The 18,838-nt window shown below is 50.1% G+C and overlaps 5 protein-coding genes across 5 annotated transcripts, besides 1 other annotated feature; 3 read left to right on the top strand and 2 right to left on the bottom strand.

Moving 5' to 3' along the window:
- Nucleotides 1–4,452: 4,452 nt before the first annotated feature.
- Nucleotides 4,453–5,338, bottom strand: PODANS_7_7250 (uncharacterized protein; the record flags this gene model as incomplete). The annotated part of the gene is made up of 2 exons (XM_001908048.1): nucleotides 4,453–4,745; nucleotides 4,801–5,338. The coding sequence occupies 2 exons, from the start codon at nucleotides 5,336–5,338 to the stop codon at nucleotides 4,453–4,455; spliced, it is 831 nt and encodes a 276-aa protein (XP_001908083.1).
- Nucleotides 4,990–5,201: a repeat region (rgion duplique sur le chromosome 5).
- A 1,616-nt stretch (nucleotides 5,339–6,954) lies between the features above and the next one.
- Nucleotides 6,955–9,840, top strand: PODANS_7_7240 (uncharacterized protein; the record flags this gene model as incomplete). Its single annotated transcript, XM_001908047.1, has 6 exons — nucleotides 6,955–7,199; nucleotides 7,294–7,789; nucleotides 7,855–8,430; nucleotides 8,547–8,668; nucleotides 8,773–9,309; nucleotides 9,495–9,840. 6 exons carry the CDS (start codon nucleotides 6,955–6,957, stop codon nucleotides 9,838–9,840), a joined length of 2,322 nt encoding a protein of 773 aa, XP_001908082.1.
- Nucleotides 9,841–11,340: 1,500 nt separating this feature from the next.
- On the bottom strand, nucleotides 11,341–12,660 carry PODANS_7_7230 (uncharacterized protein; the record flags this gene model as incomplete). Its single annotated transcript, XM_001908046.1, has 2 exons — nucleotides 11,341–12,551; nucleotides 12,606–12,660. The coding sequence occupies 2 exons, from the start codon at nucleotides 12,658–12,660 to the stop codon at nucleotides 11,341–11,343; spliced, it is 1,266 nt and encodes a 421-aa protein (XP_001908081.1).
- Nucleotides 12,661–13,374: 714 nt separating this feature from the next.
- Nucleotides 13,375–14,278, top strand: PODANS_7_7225 (uncharacterized protein; the record flags this gene model as incomplete). The annotated part of the gene is made up of 5 exons (XM_001908045.1): nucleotides 13,375–13,413; nucleotides 13,494–13,504; nucleotides 13,913–13,980; nucleotides 14,066–14,162; nucleotides 14,215–14,278. The coding sequence occupies 5 exons, from the start codon at nucleotides 13,375–13,377 to the stop codon at nucleotides 14,276–14,278; spliced, it is 279 nt and encodes a 92-aa protein (XP_001908080.1).
- Nucleotides 14,279–16,005: 1,727 nt separating this feature from the next.
- PODANS_7_7220 (uncharacterized protein) lies at nucleotides 16,006–18,014 on the top strand (the record flags this gene model as incomplete). The annotated part of the gene is made up of 2 exons (XM_001908044.1): nucleotides 16,006–16,327; nucleotides 16,396–18,014. The coding sequence occupies 2 exons, from the start codon at nucleotides 16,006–16,008 to the stop codon at nucleotides 18,012–18,014; spliced, it is 1,941 nt and encodes a 646-aa protein (XP_001908079.1).
- Between the last annotated feature and the right edge of the window lie 824 nt (nucleotides 18,015–18,838).

Below are 18,838 nucleotides of genomic sequence, written 5' to 3'. Positions count from 1 at the left end.
ATACAGTCCTGAGAGGCATAGATCACCCCACCAAATCATGGCGAAAGGGAGAGATCTCTCAGTATTTTGACGTTCAGTTGGCATTTTCCCACATATAGCCGTTATCTCACATAGAAAGAGGAGGATAGGATTCATGGACATGTTTGCTACATCATCACAGTGGCAACAGCATCCGGAGGAAGCGGTTTGATGATTTTTCAGCACGGAATTTGATTTGGAGAAGTGAGAAGAAGGATTTTGGAGAGGAGGATACCAAAAAGGAGGGAATATTTGGGGAGTTGGGTCATCACAAGCATGGCAAAAAGCATAGCATTGCATGGTCATGGCGTACATTCATGGTTATATCATGGATTGAATACATTTTTCAGCATCAAAAGCCGGTCTGGATGGACAGGATGGTCTGGTTTGAGGGGGGTTTTAAGGGGGGAAAGAGGTGTGCACTTGGAACGTTGATAAGGCACACAAAAGATTGCATACAGAATATACATAATGATACCACTGGGGAAGGAGGGAGGCAAGCGGAAAATATGTGGGATGGGCATAGGGATTGAGGATATATTGTACAAACAACTAGAAAGTGGTAGTCTGGTACCTAATTATGAGCGAGTTTATGCTCTATTTGTAAAGACTTTGTTCTCCCATTTGTGAAAGTTTTATGTCCTTGGATATTTGTGAAGTCTTTGTGCTCGATCTGTGAAGATTTTATGTGTTATGCAGTGTGTGCCTTGGGGGGAAATGGCTGGTTGTTTAACAAGTCTCATTGCTAAATTTTGGGATTTTGTATGGTCAAACATACCCAGAAACATATCATCCAAACTCGATCCGAGCTTTGATTGGAGATGGGGTTTGTAAACGCTGCTGAGTCTTGTGTTTTGACGTTCGTAAACGATACTTGGACGTTAGTGAACGCAGCTGGGATTTGAGAAAGTATATATTGTGCACTTTGTTATTAAGATTATGAGCAATATCCCAACTCGCTACATACACGAGAGCTTAAGTCTTGAAAAAGCGAATATTAAATCTTCACCAACAAAACCCAAAGTCTTCAGAATTTAAAAACAAGGTCTCCATAAATTAAACATAAAATCTCTATGAAAATAGTACAGACTCTATACAAATAAAGGATGGCTTTGCCCCGTATAAATGGGAGAAATGGTCGTTTTTTAACACCCTTTAGGCAGGTACATCCAAATGCTCCTCAGGTTCCACAATCTTTTTCATTACTCAGTTGCAAGATCATCTTAGGCTGAGGTAAATGGTATCAGACTACAGTGGATTGCATAATAACGATGAGTTTTTTCAGTACCTTGTTGAGAGATACGTCCTTCTTATTGAACAGCACACCAACCGGAGGAAGGGATTGAGTTTCGACAAAGATTCCATCGCTGTTCACCGTTCACTCGTGGCCACCCAACATTGCCCCACAAGTAGCGGGTTCATTAAGAATAGCAGACCATTGTTCATCCACATCTCGAAGTGTGTTCCCAGTGGTTCGGTGGGGGTTCTTGCCGCAAGATTCTCCACTCTGTGAGCTCGGCCCAGTGGTAAAGAGCGTCGTTGTCATATTCTGTGTCTCTGCGAAGATGCTGTTTCTCTAGTGCGGGTTTCCAGATGAGCAAGGGATAGCAAGATACATACTCGGGTAGGTCTTGCGACCTCATTGTTCCAATAGGGGCCCAGTTCCACAATATTTGCCGTAACTCGTCGGCCTTGCGCTCGGATATGGCTTCTTGGTCGGTGTGGTATTCGATCATGGCGTCGCAGAGGGCGTTGAATTGGCTGGGGGTGAGCATTTTGATGTGATGCTGTGTGTTTTGTTGACAGTGGTTGTTAGATAGTTGTTGGCCATGTTTTTAATAGGTCTGATACTAAATAGAGAGAGGTTTTCTTTTGTGTAGGTACATTCCGGTGAAGTTGGGGATGGCTTCATGTAAGTAGCCGTCTTCGGCTTACTACCACCCACACCACATCTCCAATATATCTCACCTTGACACCACAACGGCATACGGATAAATACTTTTTTAATTTCTTTTAATTATTTGGCTTCCCCCAGAAATAGCTGAGATGAGCTCCAATACCCTGGATCGAGATCACTCCATATGACACTCCACTTTATGCGTTCGCCCCAGTGGTAGAGGGCATTGCTCTCATATTCTCTGTCCCTGCAGTACTCTGGTTAGTGTGCGTTCCTGAAAGCGAAGGATGGATTTAACAACCTTCTGGGTATCGGCTCGAGATTGAGTTGTCTTCTGATAAGCCGTTCAATCTCACCCGGATCCTCTCGATTCTCTTCAGCCTTGCGCTCTGACTCGGCTTGTTGGTCAGTGTGGTTCTCGATCATGGCATCGCAGAGTGAGATGAAGTGGGTGGCGGTGGGAATCATGATGTTTGTGTGTCTTATGCTGTTGGAATGGATGGTTTGATCTCATCTTCTGTTATGTTTGACAATTGCAGGCAATCGTGGGTGATGTGGGAGGTCTGCCAAAGGTAACAAAGCCCCTTTGTGAAAGGTGTGAAAGGTAGGGGTGTTCCTTCAGAATAGTCAACTCACCCCACTGTTCACTCTTTCGTGAGTTATATGTACTTGACATAATCACATAGCTGCCCCAGCCAACCATCTACCTCTTGTTCATCCTCCTCACCTTCATCCATTTCCAAGCTTCAAGTCCGTGATAAACGTACTCTTCCCAACACTCTTTGGTACCTATGGTGGTATTAACTCTCTCATTGCAAGTGACGAAATAAAACACATTCCGCAGTATAGGGGGAGGGCGCTTCCACCGTCCTTTATCCACTTTTGACGAGCCGGGGCTACCCGAGCAGCGTGGTACTCGATTATGGCATCGCAGAAGGCGTTGGCTTGACAGATGGTGGGCATTGTGAGCTTCTGCTGGGGCTGAAGGCTTTGCTGTGTGTCAATCAGACTTTGGCGTAGGTGATCTGATCGGTGGTACCAACCAACGTTCGAAGGTTGGTGTCTTCCCTGAGTGATAGCCGCTTTTTTCTATGTGAAATAATGGCGCCGAATCGAAACATTTGGCCGAGGGACGTTGTTCCAGTGGATTTCTGATCAAATACAGAACATGAAAGCGAAACTGTGCTTGTCCACTTCGCCGTGGGTTCTAGATTGGGTCAGTAATCTTTGGGGCTTGCAACGGCTAGCTCTCTATCGTATTCGACCACGGCGCCACAGATTGCGTTGAATGGCTGGCGGTAGACATCGTGCTGCAGCGGACCTAATGGTTGTCCGGGTTTGTGTTTGTGGGGAAAGAAGTTCAAACTTTTTGATCACTGCCTATCTCTACGCCACATATTTCGGCACGAGGAACTCACGAGATTCGTTTTGATATCGTTCGCAACCTAAAATTGGCTGCCCTAGATAGCATGATATGGACAGGAAAATAGAGACTGCGACAAGAGTCAAGGACTTACAAGGTAATCAATACGTTTTGGAGGATACCTAGGCAGTAGGTTTTGAAGATGCCAACCTTGAAGATGGTTGGCACACCTTTGGAGACAGTGGATAGACTTTAAATATATATTGATAGGCCTTCACAGATGGTCGAGAGATCCTGGAAGATGATTGAGAGGCGTGGTGACTATCTTTTAGAGACCCGATATTTCGTCGCAGGCTCTGTTTTCCTGTGCGGTGTAGATGGTGACGACGTGTTTGGTCTTTTTGGCCTTGGATAATGACTTGAAATACCTCGACCACCACAAGTCAACTTCTACGCCCATCGCCTCTCGCTGTTGAAGCGTTCCTTGACTGGCCATCCAGCTCGCAACTTCGCGAAATGATACCACCATTGCTTTTGCCATTTGTCTGCCCTGCAATAGCCAACTTAGCATGCATTCCTCGAAACAAAAAGAGATAGGTAGTCGGGCCAACCTATCAAGATAGCGCCCCCTGTCATCACCTTGGTCACTGCGCAAATCTCTGATAATGCGTGTGGCGTGCTTGTGTTTCCACATCGAAGCTGCCCTCTCCCACCTTCTATGATAACTGAGCCTGGTAGGGAGGAAGCTTTTACATGTATGCAGCCACAAAGCAGGCTCGGGTTGCCGATAGAGGGGCGTCAATGTCGTAAAAGGCCAGCTCTCATCAGCAAGCCACGCTAAATCTGTGGTAACCGTCTCTCCCAGACATTTCACATGGACACCGGCAACAACCCAAAAGAGCAAACAAGAACAATGTAAAATGTCTTAACCATGATCCGCTGGTATCTGCCTGACCTGTTAAACGCCGTCCAAACTCCACCTGACGCCTGCTCTCTCGAAAAGAAGAAAGGCACAAAGCAAACCCCAGATCCGCTAACCCATTCCCTTCCATCCCGTTTTATGTGTAGTGCGCATGAGTGGCAGAAACTCAAGAAAAGTAGTCGCAGGCTTATCTCGCTGCTTTTGACTGAAGAAGACAGGTCAAGAAGAAAGAGTTGAGAAGACACTAGAGAGCTAATTGGCGCCATTCTCCTGTTTCTTCTCATCCCACTTCTGGTCCTCATCAGTCTTCATGTCAACATCCTCGTTGCCACCAGCCAGAACCCGAGTCTTGGAGGCGTGGTTCTCTTGGCCGGCAGTAGGAGTCTGAGCGACAACCTCCCCGTCCTCGTTGACAAACTCAAAGTTGTATCTGCTGAGCAAGTGGGGGATGGCAGAAAGTTGGGGTCCGTAGCGCTGGGTGTTGTCGTAGAGCTCGAATAGGGGCACGGCGAGGAGTTTCATGTTCTTGGGAACGGAGAGGACTTCTGATGGGAAAACATTAGCATAGTTGAAAGATAAAAACTGGAAGAGGGGACTTACTGGTCTCAGGAAGCTGGATCAAGTAGAGCTTCTTGCACTCCTTGGGCCGTGTGATATGGGCAGGGACGAAAGGGTACATGAAGGTCTCGGTGTTGGGGCGCCACCACTGCGCAAGGCAGTCGCCAATTTCCCAGTCGGCGGCCTTGTTGCCTTCGCCCAGGCTGCCGACTGGTGCAAGGCGCTCATCGAGGCGGCGCTTGAATCCCTCAATCTCGTCATCTTCGGGATGGAGGTAGTCGCCAGGCAGCTTGAAGAAAGCATTGGCAATCTGGAGCATTAGAATGTGTGGGTGGTTGTGCTCGTGGCACACCAGGATGCCTTCGCAAGTCCGGCGCATTCCATGTTTCTCGTAGTGGTCGTTCAGGCGCTCGAGTCGGGCGATCACACTGGGGTCCTCCTCAGGCTGGGTCTCCTTGACACCGAACGTGTAGTTTGAGAGAGGGTAGAGACGGATAGTGGGTGGCTGATTGGCATTGAAAGAATTGGGGATAGTGGGGGGTCGCTCGCTTTGGAGTGCATTGGGCGTGATTGTAGACATCTTGACTTGGTGTTTGCTCGGGGTCGCTGGAAACCTAGCGGGTAGCTGAAGCAAGATGTGCTGCGCAGGAGGAGAAATGGTGCTGAGAGAAGAATTTTGAAGCTAAATATTCTACAAGAGTGTTCTGATAGAATAACTGGACAGTGCTATTGTACTTCTCCGAGATGATGTCGTCGGTGGTGTCTGAGGGCGGATCTGCTTAGTCATCGATGTTGTTGCTAGTGGTGGACCTGGTGGCAGTTCGCTGGGAAACAGCCCCTGTTTGGAGCTTCCGCCTTGGCCATGTCGGCAGAATCACTACACTTTAAAGGCGGTCAGCGCTCTCAAGACCAGGGATTCGGTCTTGGCAGAACCAGCTGGGCCGCACCCAATTTCCAACGTTTCATGTAAACGCAGGTTGGGTGGTTGGGAATAGCCTCACAAAACTGTTCATCGCTATTAAAGGGTGCCATGCCATAAATAACATCTGCTCTTATATCATTAACTCGGGTTGACAATGCAAGGAACATTGAACACCTACAGATATCGCTCCGAGTACTTTCCTGGCCTTCACTCAATTCCAGCTAACCGGACTGCGTAGACAGCGTTGCCATTATGCCCTAGAATTGTCTATAAGCAGTCATGGCTGAGCAGTGTCATAATTTCATTCTGCTTTGACACACGATACTTGCTTGTGTCTGCTATGTGGTCCCCTTTGTGTAAGGACTCTCTCTCTTTGGACAAGTGCACTAACATATAAACTACCTACTATTACCGAGTACTCTAGGTACAGCTTCCAAGCTGAGATTGTTTCTATTACTTCAACGTGCTATGTCAGCCATGTTGCGGTACTGGTTGACTAGTCGTGTTCCTTGAATGAGACTTGGTGCATCCTACCTTACTTAGGTATTATTGACAGTACTCACCGTCCTAGTTGGGTTTGTTGATACTAATACTGCGCTAAGACGGTTTTTTTGTTTGAAATTACTCTTTTTGTTCCCTGAGATCCTGAACAGCCAATGCCATCTGGCCTTGATATATTTCTCCAATCTCACCTAGTCGTCTGAGATGCCTTTAGTCGTGGAAACTGACCTGCATGAAACCCCAAGGCCTCAGCTCAGAGTTTATGCCTGATCGAAATATCCAAGATGTCTCTTTCTATTCGTCATCCGAGCTACCAGTTGCTCCTTCCCTTGATATCTCTTATCTCACGATGCTTATCTCGGAATTTTCGTGCGATCTTTTTCCCAGCTTCGAACTCTCCCAGCCAAACCACCCAGTTTGCTTATCTTTTTATTTCTTCCGCTCAGAGATCTGCCTCAAATCTCTTCTCTCAACCAAATTTTCTCCCGTCGGGCGGCTCTCTACTCTCCCCTCTTACAACCGCCGACTTCTGGGCTCACTCTTCACGAGGATCACCTCAACAGCTTCATATCATTTCTCAGTTTCTCGAATTTTGCTTTGTGGTCGAGTCGGAACATCTTCCGGAGTCGAACGACTCTAGATGGTGACATTGTGGTCGGTACCGAGATTCTTTAACATAAAAATCGACTTGCTGGTTCATTTTCGCGATGCTGTTTGCTAACACCGCCTCTAGATCTCAACACATCACCAAACAACTAGCTGAGTCTGTCACCATGGAATCGCCCCCTAGCAAGGAGGGCAAGCCTCCCACAATATACACATCAGAAGACACCTATTTCGAATCCCTTCACACTCTCGGCAAAGAAGACTTTCGAAGCTCGATGAGGGGTTCCAATGTACCATCCAATTGCTTGAGAATGCCGAAGCAGTTGTTCAAAGTCTCAAGGACCTGCCCGAGGTCGGCGACTGGCTCAAAGATATTGACCGCCTCAAACAAAAAGCTAGCCCACAGCGTGTGGTGATTGGAGTGGTCGGAAGCACCGGAGCCGGCAAAAGCAGCTTGATCAATGCCGTGCTAGATGAGGAGGGCTTCTCCCGACAAACTGCATGAGTGCTTGTACCGCAGCGATTACGGAGGTTTCGTACAACACTTCAGATGATCCCAAGAAGTATCGAGCAGAGGTGGAGTTCATCACCGCCGACGAGTGGGCGAAAGAGCTCGATATTCTTCTTGACGACATTCATAACGGCCAAGCGACGTTTGGGCCTGAGGTGTTTGGTACCGAGAGCGAAGCTGGCATTGCCTATCACAAACTCAGAGCGGTTTATCCAGCGCTCAAGGGAGATGATATCAAGAAAGGAAAATTCAACGTGGATACCTTGGTCAAAGACGACTCGGTCAAACACTTGTTCGGATCCGTGAAGACTGTCGCCTGCCCGTCCTCCAACGGGTTTGTCAAGCTTCTTCGAACCTTTGTCCACTCCAAGGAGAAAGGTCGAGGACGGCCCAAGGAAGCGACATCACTCGAGTTTTGGCCTTTGATCAAGGTTGTTCGCGTCTTTATCAGGTCTGAGACTCTGAAAAGTGGACTCGTTCTCGTGGACTTGGTAAGCTTTTTCTTACGCTCGATCACGATGGTGATTCTCTGACAGTCAAACAGCCAGGTATACAGGATTCCAATGCTGCTCGGTCCAGGATTGCAAACAGGTATATCCAACGCTGTTCAGGCCTCTGGGTGGTTACCCCGATCACTCGAGCGGTTGATGATCTTGCGGCGAGACAGCTTCTCGGCAAGGCGTTCAAAAGACAGCTCCGGTTTGACGGGGCTTACTCTGCAGTCACCGTCATCTGTTCCAAAACGGATGACATCTCCGAGACTGAACTCCTAAAATCACTTCCGGACCATGCTGAAGCGCATCGCTACAATGAAAAACTCAAAGTGATGCGCGCCGAAGTCTTGGAACGCAGTGGGGATCTGATGTCTAAGAAGCAACAGCTAGCGCAGGTCAGGGAAGATATTAAGCTCCTCAACAATCAGAGTCTGCGCTTGAAGCTTACTCTACTTGAAAATCCCTCTGATGGCATGATTGTTCTCGAGCTACCACAAGCTTCGCGAAAGCGACCTGCGAGACCAGCTGCGGATGAGGCACGCAAGCGCTTTCGAAAGCAGCAGCAGGATCAAAGCCCCGAGGCGAGTGATCTCAGTGACGACGCTGAGCCATTATTTGAGGAGGGTGAGCCTAGACAGGAGAAGATTTCTCGAGATGAGGCGTCTCAAAGACTGCAAAGCCTTAGTGAGCAGATGGCTAATCGGGAATGAAAGAGTTGTCTATTAAGGACGCCGAGAACGATTTGGAGAATAAGGTAAAGAGCATGAACGAGGTCATCGATCTACTAAAGAAGCAAAGGAGAAGCGCGTGCATTTGCTTCCGCAATGATTTCTCGAAGCCTGAACTTCAGAGACAGTTTGGGGAAGGTGTTCTAGAGTAAGTCGTCATGGCACTGATTACATTCCCTGCTGCATAAGCTAACAAAACTCCCACAGGCTGGATAAAGAAGATGCCGCATACGACGATGATTATGATCCCAGCAAGGTCCAGCAAGACAAGTACTACGAGATCGTCAAAAAGCTCCCCGTCTTTTGTGTGTCAAGCAATGCCTACCATAAACTGATGGGAAGACTTCAAGAAGGCGAATCAATCCATGGATTTACCACGACTGACGACACCCAGATTCCTATGCTCAAGGAACACGCTCTCAACATTGTCGCCCAAATAGAGTGTGAAAATTACCGCCAAGTCTTGCGTGATTTTGCTCGTTTTCTAACTGGTTTGCACTTGCGAGTTCTCGTTGCTGCAAAGCATTACACGCTAGCTGAAGACATACGAGAGGTTGAGAAAGCCATTCTCCAAGATCGTCTCAATGAACTCCAGCAAAGATTTGACTCGATGATTGAGGAAGCTTTCAACAATCTCGACCAGGCGGTGCACTCCAACATCTTTTGCAAGTTGCCTAACGCTCGTGATACGGCATCAAAGAGTGCGATCACCGCCATCGAGAGATGGTTTTCGCGCCCGAGAAATGGTGGCTTGCTGTATGGCACATTCCGCGCGGCGTGTGTCAGAGAGTAAGTCAACCACACAAAAGTCCAACGTTTATGATGATGTATCTAACAACCAAACTAGAGGCGTGTGGAAGAGCAGACGAGGTCCAAATGACTTAAATCAGGGTAAGATTACTCTCAACATAATACAAGACATGATACATGAAAAATAACTAACGAGCAGCAGAGCTCGTCGACCCTCTGATGAGTTTTATCTCTCCCGGGTGGGAGAAGGTATTCCCCGACCTCGTGACCAAGCATCTCGTGCCCCTTGCCGACGGCATGATCATGGAGCTACGTGCTTTCAGCAATCTCACAGCCGAGCGTGAGGTCCTCAACAAGCTGCCGGTGTTTTTTGCGGTGAGGCACCAGATGACTCTCCTAGAGGGAATCCTCCAGGACGTGCCGAAACTGAGCAAGCGCCTCAACGATACACAAAAGTCTGCCAGTCGCATGATCGTCTCGACCATCAGGGAGAATATGATACCAGCATACCAAGCTTGCAAAGAGGAGAAAGGTATGCTTCCCTGCTCGGGTGCTTTGGCTTGGAGCTAGCATTAATCTTTAAGTAGGAACGGGGTGCTTTGGACGGATGAAAGAGCTGATGACCACACATGTTGAGACGAGACGGGACCCGATGTTCAGAGCCGCAACTAAGAAAGTCGAGAAGACTTTGCTCGAGGGCTTGCGCGACTGCAGGGAGAGGGTTATCGGAAAGGGCAGAGGGGTCGTTACGAAGACCGGCAGAGAATTCAAGCGTGTGCTCTATGTGGAGCACAGAATCAAAGTCTCGGAGACTTCGAAGCGAGCCATCGAAAACCTTCTGGCCACTGCCGATCGAAGATTCAATGAGATCCTGCATGGCTCACCATTGACACCAGGCACTGAGGTTCGCGAGATGGACCGCTCGGCTGAGAATGACGATGGGTCTGATCCAGCTCAGGACGAGCACCTGACAGCTCCACCTGCTGATGGAGATGCTGATTCTTCTGACGAACATGATGATGCAGAGGTCCAGGATCAAGAGATGCACGATCTTCCAGTGAAGAACGAGGAGCATGATGAGGAGTGATGCAGTCTCGAAATGCATAAAAAACTGCAGCAAGAGAGATGATCTGGGGGTGGATTTCGAGCGGTGATTTTTAATGCCAGATATTGTACCTAGATACTTTTACTTCTCATATATCATTACGAGATCTTACATCTCTATAACATACGCAGGCCGAGTATGCAATTCATTCGGCAGGCATAGCTAGCGTAAACGTATCAATTTATAAGGGTTTCTAAATCCCGTTCTATTTTCTGCCCGCGTGACATCTTTACCTTGATACGTTTCTTGTTCAACAACAGATTAGTTTTCATTTCTTTGCTCGGTACACCTCATCATCACAAACTATATAATCAAGTATCTCCAAGAGAATTTAACTTCTAACCCATCCATTAGACCTGCCAAAAGTCTCGCAGCATTAGCATGGGAGATCCAAAGTCACATAGCTACCAGATATTACAAGGACACATCCACCAAACATTTCAAGGAAAAGCATTGCCTAGACAGTTTCAAGGTGTCAAATAATGATAGTGAAAAAACAGACCACAGAAAGATGGCAGCCGGCAGTCGAGCACAATCAATACCTAACATCTCTATCCTAATGACATTTGTCTATATTCCAAGACCTCTGGATGTCTTCATCTGCCTGCCAAATGAGTACAGGACATGTACCTGCATCGACGAGGTGACATGCCACCTACATAATACCTAAGACGAGCAAATCACAAACATAGTCCACCTCAGTATAAACCTCGATGAAATACCAAAAAGACGCAGACCCATCACATCACAGGTTTCCCAAGTCTTGCAACCACCAGCAGCCCAGACGACAGCAGTGAGGTGCTTGTATAGGTAGGTACGCAGTTCATGGACATGGGCTGGAGTTTAACACCTTGAGAATTATGCCCAAATCGAGCCCAGATATGTACGTGAAACATTTCCGTCCCTACGAAATAAACTCCAACTCCTCTCCTATCTATTACACCCCATTACAACCACGACCCCCTTTAATCCTCCAAAACCCTTGTCTCAACTCTAAACCCTTCCTTCTGCAAATTCTCGACAAACCCCCCCCCCAACAACGCAGGCGTGTAAACCCCGCCCTCCAACCCCAACCCCTCCCCTCCCTCCTCCAAAATCGTCCTCGCCGCCTCCGCCAGGAACATCCCCGTCAAATAATACGTACTCCCCCTAAACCACGCCTTCCCCACCGCCTTCTTCTTCCCGAAATCCCCATCCGGCGTGGCAACACCCCTATACTCAATCTCGTCCTTGCTCGCCACATCCTCTTCCGGACCCTCCCCTGGCTGGGTCACCCTACCCGCAAGGAACCTCCTCAGGGGTCCGGTGACAATGATAAGACCAAAGAGCATGAGGCCAAAGTGGATAGCTATGCCGGTGAGCCAATTCCGTGGTTTCATATATTCGCGGAAGCTGAACTTAGGGCCGTATGATTGAGATTGGCGAGAGGGGAGGGTGGACAGCAGGCCCCAGGTGCGGTGGATAAGGGCGGTGTCGGTTCCGTTGGCTATGCTGGAGGTGAGGAGGCCTAAATGGGGAATGGTGATGAGGCCGGTGACGCGGGTCAGGAGGCCTGGTTGAGGGGCGCGGGTTGGGTTGGGGACTGGAGACAGGGCGTATGGTTTGTAAGAAGCTATTAACGTAGGGAGGGGAAAGTGATCTGAGATTGTGAGAGCCGTGGCTAAAGTCCCGCCTGAAGGGGCAGATTTGAGGTTGTGGATGGACACAGTCACATCGGCGGTTTTGGCGTTGAGCTCCTCTTTCAGGGTGTTTGCCAGGGCGAACGTGAGGAGATCAGGAGGGGCGGACTCGATGCCGATTTGAGGGATCATGATGGCCCCGGTGGATTTGGCCGTGTCTTCGTATTTCTTGATCATGGCGGCGACGTAGGGGACTTCGCCGGTGACGTCGAGGTAGTGGGTGCCATTTTGGGCGCAGGCTTTGAAGGCGTGCTCGCCGTGGGCGGAGTAGGGACCGACGGTGGTGATGAGAATGAAGGTCTTCTTGGCGAGGGAGGAGAGGTCGGTGTCGTTGAGGGAACAGGTTTCTATGGAGGGGGGTGCGCGGTCTGGGTTGAGCTTTTTGAGCTCTTCGGTGAGGAGCTCAAGTTTGGCTTGGGAGCGGCCGGCGATGGCCCATTTAAGGGTGCTGGGGAGGTGAGTGGTGATGTACTTTGCGGTGAGTTTGCCGGTGTAGCCTGGGTGAGTGTTAGTTTGTGATCATGAGTGAGATATTGCTGGTGATAGCTTACCTGTGGCTCCAAAGACGACGAGGTCGTATTGGCGGCTGTGATTTTTGAACGTCATCTTGTTGAGTTGGCACCTCCTTCAAGTTTTTTTTTCAATAACGACACGAGCAAGTTCCTTGAAAAGATAAGATGAGGGGTGGAATTGAGGGTTGACTATCTCTATCAAAGGACATGCCCAAGTACTTGGGCTACTGGGTAGGAGGGGAGCTTGAGCATAGACCCGCTTTGCGTCAACCATTCATCAAGGGCATCATTGCTATGATCCCTGTCTTACAGCTGAAAGTGCCGTCCTGATGTTATCGGAGACATATGGTGAGCCAGAATAGGCAATCAACGCCGTCAATAGCTCTCTGGTACTTGGAACTGAACGGTGTATCACAATGCTTTCGGGCAAAGGACCGGCTTCCGGTTTTCTCCCTGATTGCTCCTTGTGTTGCCAAAGATCAAAGATCGAAACGGCAGCTCCAGGTGAACAAACCCCCGGCAGGCAAATGACGCATTGGCCAACGGCCGAAATATTGGCAGCGGGAGTCTGCAAAAGGCTCCATAATAATTGGGGTTGGCGTGCCCCGCCCCGCACATGGTCTCCCAGCTGGTGGTAGAAAAAAACGGCAAAATGGTTTCGCCTAGATTCCGAGTTTTCCTCTGCGCGGCCCCCTGGCACACACCAAAAATTGACCTGCACATTTATCAAAATCGTCTTGCCCGCCGAACGCCCAGCGACTCGTACTTGGAGATCACGACCCAGATCCCAACCCAATAATCAGTCAAAATGTCCAAGCGCACGAAGAAGGTCGGCATTTCCGGCAAGGTAAGTAATATCGCTGTCCCTCTGATCCTGTGGTTGCTGCTGCGGTCGCGAGAACAAAGTCGCTAATGGGGCAAAAATAGTACGGTACAAGGTTAGTCGCCCATACTCTTCCGCTTTGAATCCTTCTCTTTGCCCTTTTCGACGACGACGACACCGAGTTCTAGGAAAGCGAATTTCCCAACATTTCCCAGCATCCTAGTTCAGAAACCCCGCCAAAGACCCGCCAACGGAATGATGGAACTCGCGATGGCAACTTTCCACGGCAGATGATGGTCCTGAGGTTGGAGTTTTGCCTGGGAATCTATTGCCTGGCTTGATGGGTTTATCTGCTTTGGAAGCCAGAACTCGATTCGATGAACAACAACTTGAATTCTTTGAGACTCGCAACGCGACCGGCGGCCAGCACCCCATACGACCCGACCCCTCGACGAAGCTTCCACTCGACTTTTGGAACTTGGTTATCAGCAAGAAGGTGGATTTGATGCTGACTGTCTCCCAGATACGGTGCTTCGCTCCGTAAGCTCGTCAAGAAGCAGGAAGTGTCCCAGCACGCCAGATACACCTGCAGTATGTCCCCTCTTTGATAGTGGAGGGCCATTACTCCCATGGCTTCCTCGAACAAGGTCGCACGGATCGCTGACCTATTGTGTAGCTTTCTGCGGTAAGGACAGCGTTCGCCGCTCCTCCGTCGGTATCTGGAACTGCAAGTCCTGCAAGAAGGTCATGGCTGGTGGTGCTTACGTCGTTGCGTATGTCGTCCTCGGAAAACTTACAAACAGGAAACCGGCTGACCGAAGATAGTACTCCCGCTGCTGCCGCTATGCGGTCGACTCTCCGCAGACTTCGCGAGATCACTGAAGTTTAAGTGCGTTGATGGGCATGGTTTGGCTTCTGGGTTTGGTGTCATGGAAAAGGACAACGGAGGCTCTGCAGTACACAATTTCAGCCGTTGGGTACGGCGGGTCGATCAATGAGAATTCTTTGAGCAACGGCGAGTCCACGGTCTCGTTCACGATTGTCACTTAAATGATGTATGGAAGGGAAGCGCATCATCACGTCGCTCCCTCACTCAACACGACCATAGTCGGGAGCAAACTTCTCGATCGCAAGCTTCTAGAGCGCGCAGATGTCAAATGTCACGATTCGCCATGGCACCTTGTTTTTGTTCCTTTCGATGTTCGACGTTCGATGCTTCGCAGTCTCGCTACTTTGTATCCCGAGTTACCGCTTCTGCATTCCCGTCGCCGAGCTCAGGCCAAGTCTTTGACAATGAAACCGCAGTTCCCCGCCTTTGGGAAGATGGTTTGGGGATTTGGGGGGTAGGGGTGATTGTCAGCTGCGCCGGTCCACGTCATATGACGGAAGACTCATCGAGGGTTGACCCTCGATAAGTGAAGTGTGAATGTATGGCTCTTGGGATGTGAGCTTACAGTTACAGCAGGATGACTAACTTGAGCGCCCCACGTTTGTGAACCTGTTGGTACAAGATGAGGTTACACTAACGTGGCATGATGGGCACGCTGGGGTGCCTCTCAGGCTACTCCGTAGGAAGCAAATAATTCGGAGGCAGCAGCGTTCACACAGGTTTCAGCGAAGCGTGCGAACCTGGTTCGGAAGAGGAGGGCGGAGCAGACATCCTCAGCGTCGGCTTGGCACGCGGCAGCTGTCTCAAACGTTCCGTCACTTCTGTTCTGGGAGAAGTGAGGGAGTATTCTGGTGCAAAAGGCAATAATTGGAAAGGGGGATACCACATCCGCTAAGTTGGGACCTCGTTCAAATCAATTGCTGCAATTTGATGATTCTAATCTCTATTCTATGAGAGTTTCGAATAAGGCCTTCATTTGCAACAATAGGCTGCCCGGTGCCCACTTGCTTTCATCATCGCTATCAGCCCACAGGCCCGGGCATATGGTGCTTCGTGGGGTCCCGGAGACCAAAGCCTCGAAATCGCCAGATATCGAGTGGCTGGTAGGGAAAGGTTAAGCCCTATCGCAGCCCCAAGACGATTTAGGTCTTATTCATCAAGGTACTTGCTTCCTCTTCAGAAAGGAGCACAGTCAGCTCGCTCGACAGCTCAACAACGTGACTGGAAAGTGTACCGAAAGTGTACCAGTGTCACCCTGAGCTGTGGACGGCATCCTCACTTGATTGGCCCGTGCCTCTCGGCTTCGCTGCGCTAACACGGGCGCCGCCAAAAAGGCACCTCGCTGGCCCGCAGCCTTTCTTTCTTCCCTTTCCTCACTTTCCACTCTTCAGAGCACCCCTCTTTGAATCCCAGCAGTCCACTCAGAGCACCGCCTCCCACCTTCCAGCACCCACACTACCACCACCTACCACCACATTCACTGCACCCGTCGCCACCACAACCAGCACCACTTACACGAGGCAATCAAGCTGTACTCAACCCGACACGACGACTGTGGAATTTCACCCAGTTGATAGTCTCACGTCACTCTCCACTTCTTCATCTTCCTCAATCCTCCTTTTTTTGACGATTTTTACCCGTTGCTGAGGAGATCATTTACATGACTCCCCAGCGCCACTTGGGCTTGGGGAATTTGATTTCGGCTCACTACGCCATCCACCAACGCCATGGCTGACCAGTGCATCGTCTGTCTTGAGAACCTAGAGGTCGAAAGCAACCCAGATGCAACAACGCCCGCCCAACAACGCCTCTCCAAGGAGCTCGAGGCCGAGCATGCACGTCTTGCTGTCACCGATCCAGATGCTCTTGCTGAACTTAACAGCAAGCAAGAGCTCCCGCTCGAGGGCCGGGAGCACCATGTTGCACAGATTCCCATCTGTGGGCACATGCTACACGATGTCTGTCTGAGAGAATGGAGCGAAAAGGCAAACAGCTGCCCCATCTGCCGCCAGACCTTCCATGTCGTCACGGTCTATGACAGAATCGGAGGTAAGTTTGCCCCTTCTTTCCTGAGCATGAAAGAAATGCATTGTTTACTGATGCATCCCCTTCACTAGGCCAGTACTTGTCCACCCGTCGAGTCGAGGACAAGAAGCAGGTACCCGAGTTCGATCCACAGGCGTGGGCAGATGAGAATCCAGAAGAAGAAGTGGTGGTCAGCAACCCCTGCCCTGTGTGCAACTCGGCAGACCACGAAGAGGTCCTTTTACTTTGCGACGGATGCGATGCATGCTATCACACGCACTGCATCGGCCTTGACCGAATCCCAGCTGGCCCCTGGTTTTGTATGGAATGTGTTCACTCACTTGGTCCCGAGCTCATCCAGCCTGCTGCCGCCGGGAATGGCCTCCAAGAGAACAGCGCACGCCCTCTGTATTACTTCCCTCGCACCCAGGCCAGCATGCGGCGCGCTAGGCAGCGGGCTCGCTCCGATGAATGGCAGGGTGCTTGGGGCCGCATCACTGGCCGGATCTGGGACGCCCTTGAGCTGGACTTGGACTACCAGGACGATGACGATCAGGTCGTCTTTGAGGGCCTGCGCCGGTCACAGCAACTACGAGAAAGAGAAAGGCAGGAACACGAACGCTGGCAGCAACGCCTAAACATTGCGAGTCGCTTGGGGGCAAGAGATGTTTTCGTTAATAATATGCCGATTCTCGCTCGCCCAGCTCCGCCGCCACCACCCCCACAAGAGTCGCGCGAGGAGACATTGGCCTGGGGTGCGTTGGAAAAGGCCAGGGAAACCACCGAGAGCAGGAAGAGAAAGTCGCGCTCAGGCACGGCCGAGCCCCATGAGGAACAGCACCCAGAGCCCGAAAGGAAGCTGAAGCGACCAAGAACAAGGCGAATGCCGACAACCCAAAATGGTGAATCGTCTACTGCCGCAAGAGCCGAAGCAGAGCCTTCAAACCGGCCCGAGCAGTCAAATGGCACTTCACCAGCCAACCCCGGGGCCGCCTCGCGAACAACGACCGATATTCCCCCTTCGTTTCTATCCTCGCTCCTGAAGGAGGTCGAGATGAGTACCCCTTCCGACGAAGAAACCCTCCGACATATCTATGGACCCATACCGGGTGCGAATGATGTCTCGTCACCTGCTCGCTCGCCTTCTCCTCTCAGCCAAGGATGCATTACCCCTCCCCCTGTGCGCTCTAGTTCCCCGCACATGACGCTCAGCTCACACATCACCCCTATCTACCCACCAGCGAACTTCTCACCAACGCGGGCGTCATCATCGAACTCCAGTTCCATCAAACCTTCCCGAGCCACATCGCCACACAAGCACGCACATCGCGACAACCGATCATCGCCCGAGAATAGCGACTCGGAACCTCGCGGGCGCCAGCATCCACGGCCGTTGGAGCTTAGGCAGCCCCAGCCTCGGCGCAATCGTCCGGCTGTGCTGCCAAGGTCCGAAAACGTGTCGCCGACACGCCCCACCTTGCCTCTTGAGCTCAAACAAAGTATCAACAGCATCGTCAAGGCAGCCCTCCGCCCTCACTGGCGTGATCGACAGCTCACGGCGGAGCAATACGAGAAGATCAACCGTGACATATCGCGTTTGATTTACGAAGAAGTTAAGGATCCTTCGGCCGTCACTGAAGATACAAAACAGAGCTGGGAGAAGACAGCTTCCCAAGAGGTGGCGCGAGCAGTCGCCTCGCTCAAGGCTTGAGATTTTGATCAGTGGGCAGGCATCATTACTCGTTTCACCTTTTCATATACGGGCCACGGCACGGTGCGGCGCATGACGACTAAAATTATTATCACAGATTCGACCACGACGATAACGACTGCTGGTTTGCAGTTATTCTCATGACAAACGGCGTTTCATCCATGGGCATGGAGCATATCGGAAGGAGCGATTTGGGCATAAACGTATGGGCAGACTAGGATACCCAACGGCTGAGCATTTATCTGGTTGGGGCGAGAGGGAGATAAATAGGTGTTTATCAGAAGAGGAAGGAATATCGGTATCCTTTATCATTCTAGCTCATTTCTTTTTGTTTTTCCGTTTCTTTCGCTTGGTCTGTTGCTGTTTTCTATCAGGGAGTTGAATGGCGTTTGTTGATGGAGCTGGAATCGCAAGGTTGCATGGGGTTTTGTAACTGGCTTTTTCGTGCTTAGCATAGCCTGGCGGATGGGAGTTGACGACTTTTGATAGGGTCTGGAAATGTATATATCTGTTACACTAGGGATCAAGGCTTGCTGTTATATGTATGAATATTACATAGACCGATGGGGATCATATGTGAGGCGGGTGGATGAGAATTGAATGTGTTGAGGGGTTGAGGCTGAGCGTGTTGTTGGTTGGGGATGGTGTGCAATGATATGTGGGTTGGTGTAAATCTGTAATTATTGTGATAATGTTGTGATACTATTTAATTGTGAATGTATATGTGAGTAGATGACAGCTTCACTTTGCTTGAGACCGTCGATATGAAATCATGAGATTGATTGTCTTCACCGAGGACTTTAGATTTGCAACGCATATACGAT

This window comes from Podospora anserina, chromosome 7, assembly GCF_000226545.1.
Source record: "Podospora anserina S mat+ genomic DNA chromosome 7, supercontig 1".
Lineage (NCBI taxonomy): Eukaryota > Fungi > Ascomycota > Sordariomycetes > Sordariales > Podosporaceae > Podospora > Podospora anserina.
The sequence above is the reverse complement of the archived record's forward strand: the minus strand, read 5'-3'. Positions and strand labels throughout refer to the sequence as shown.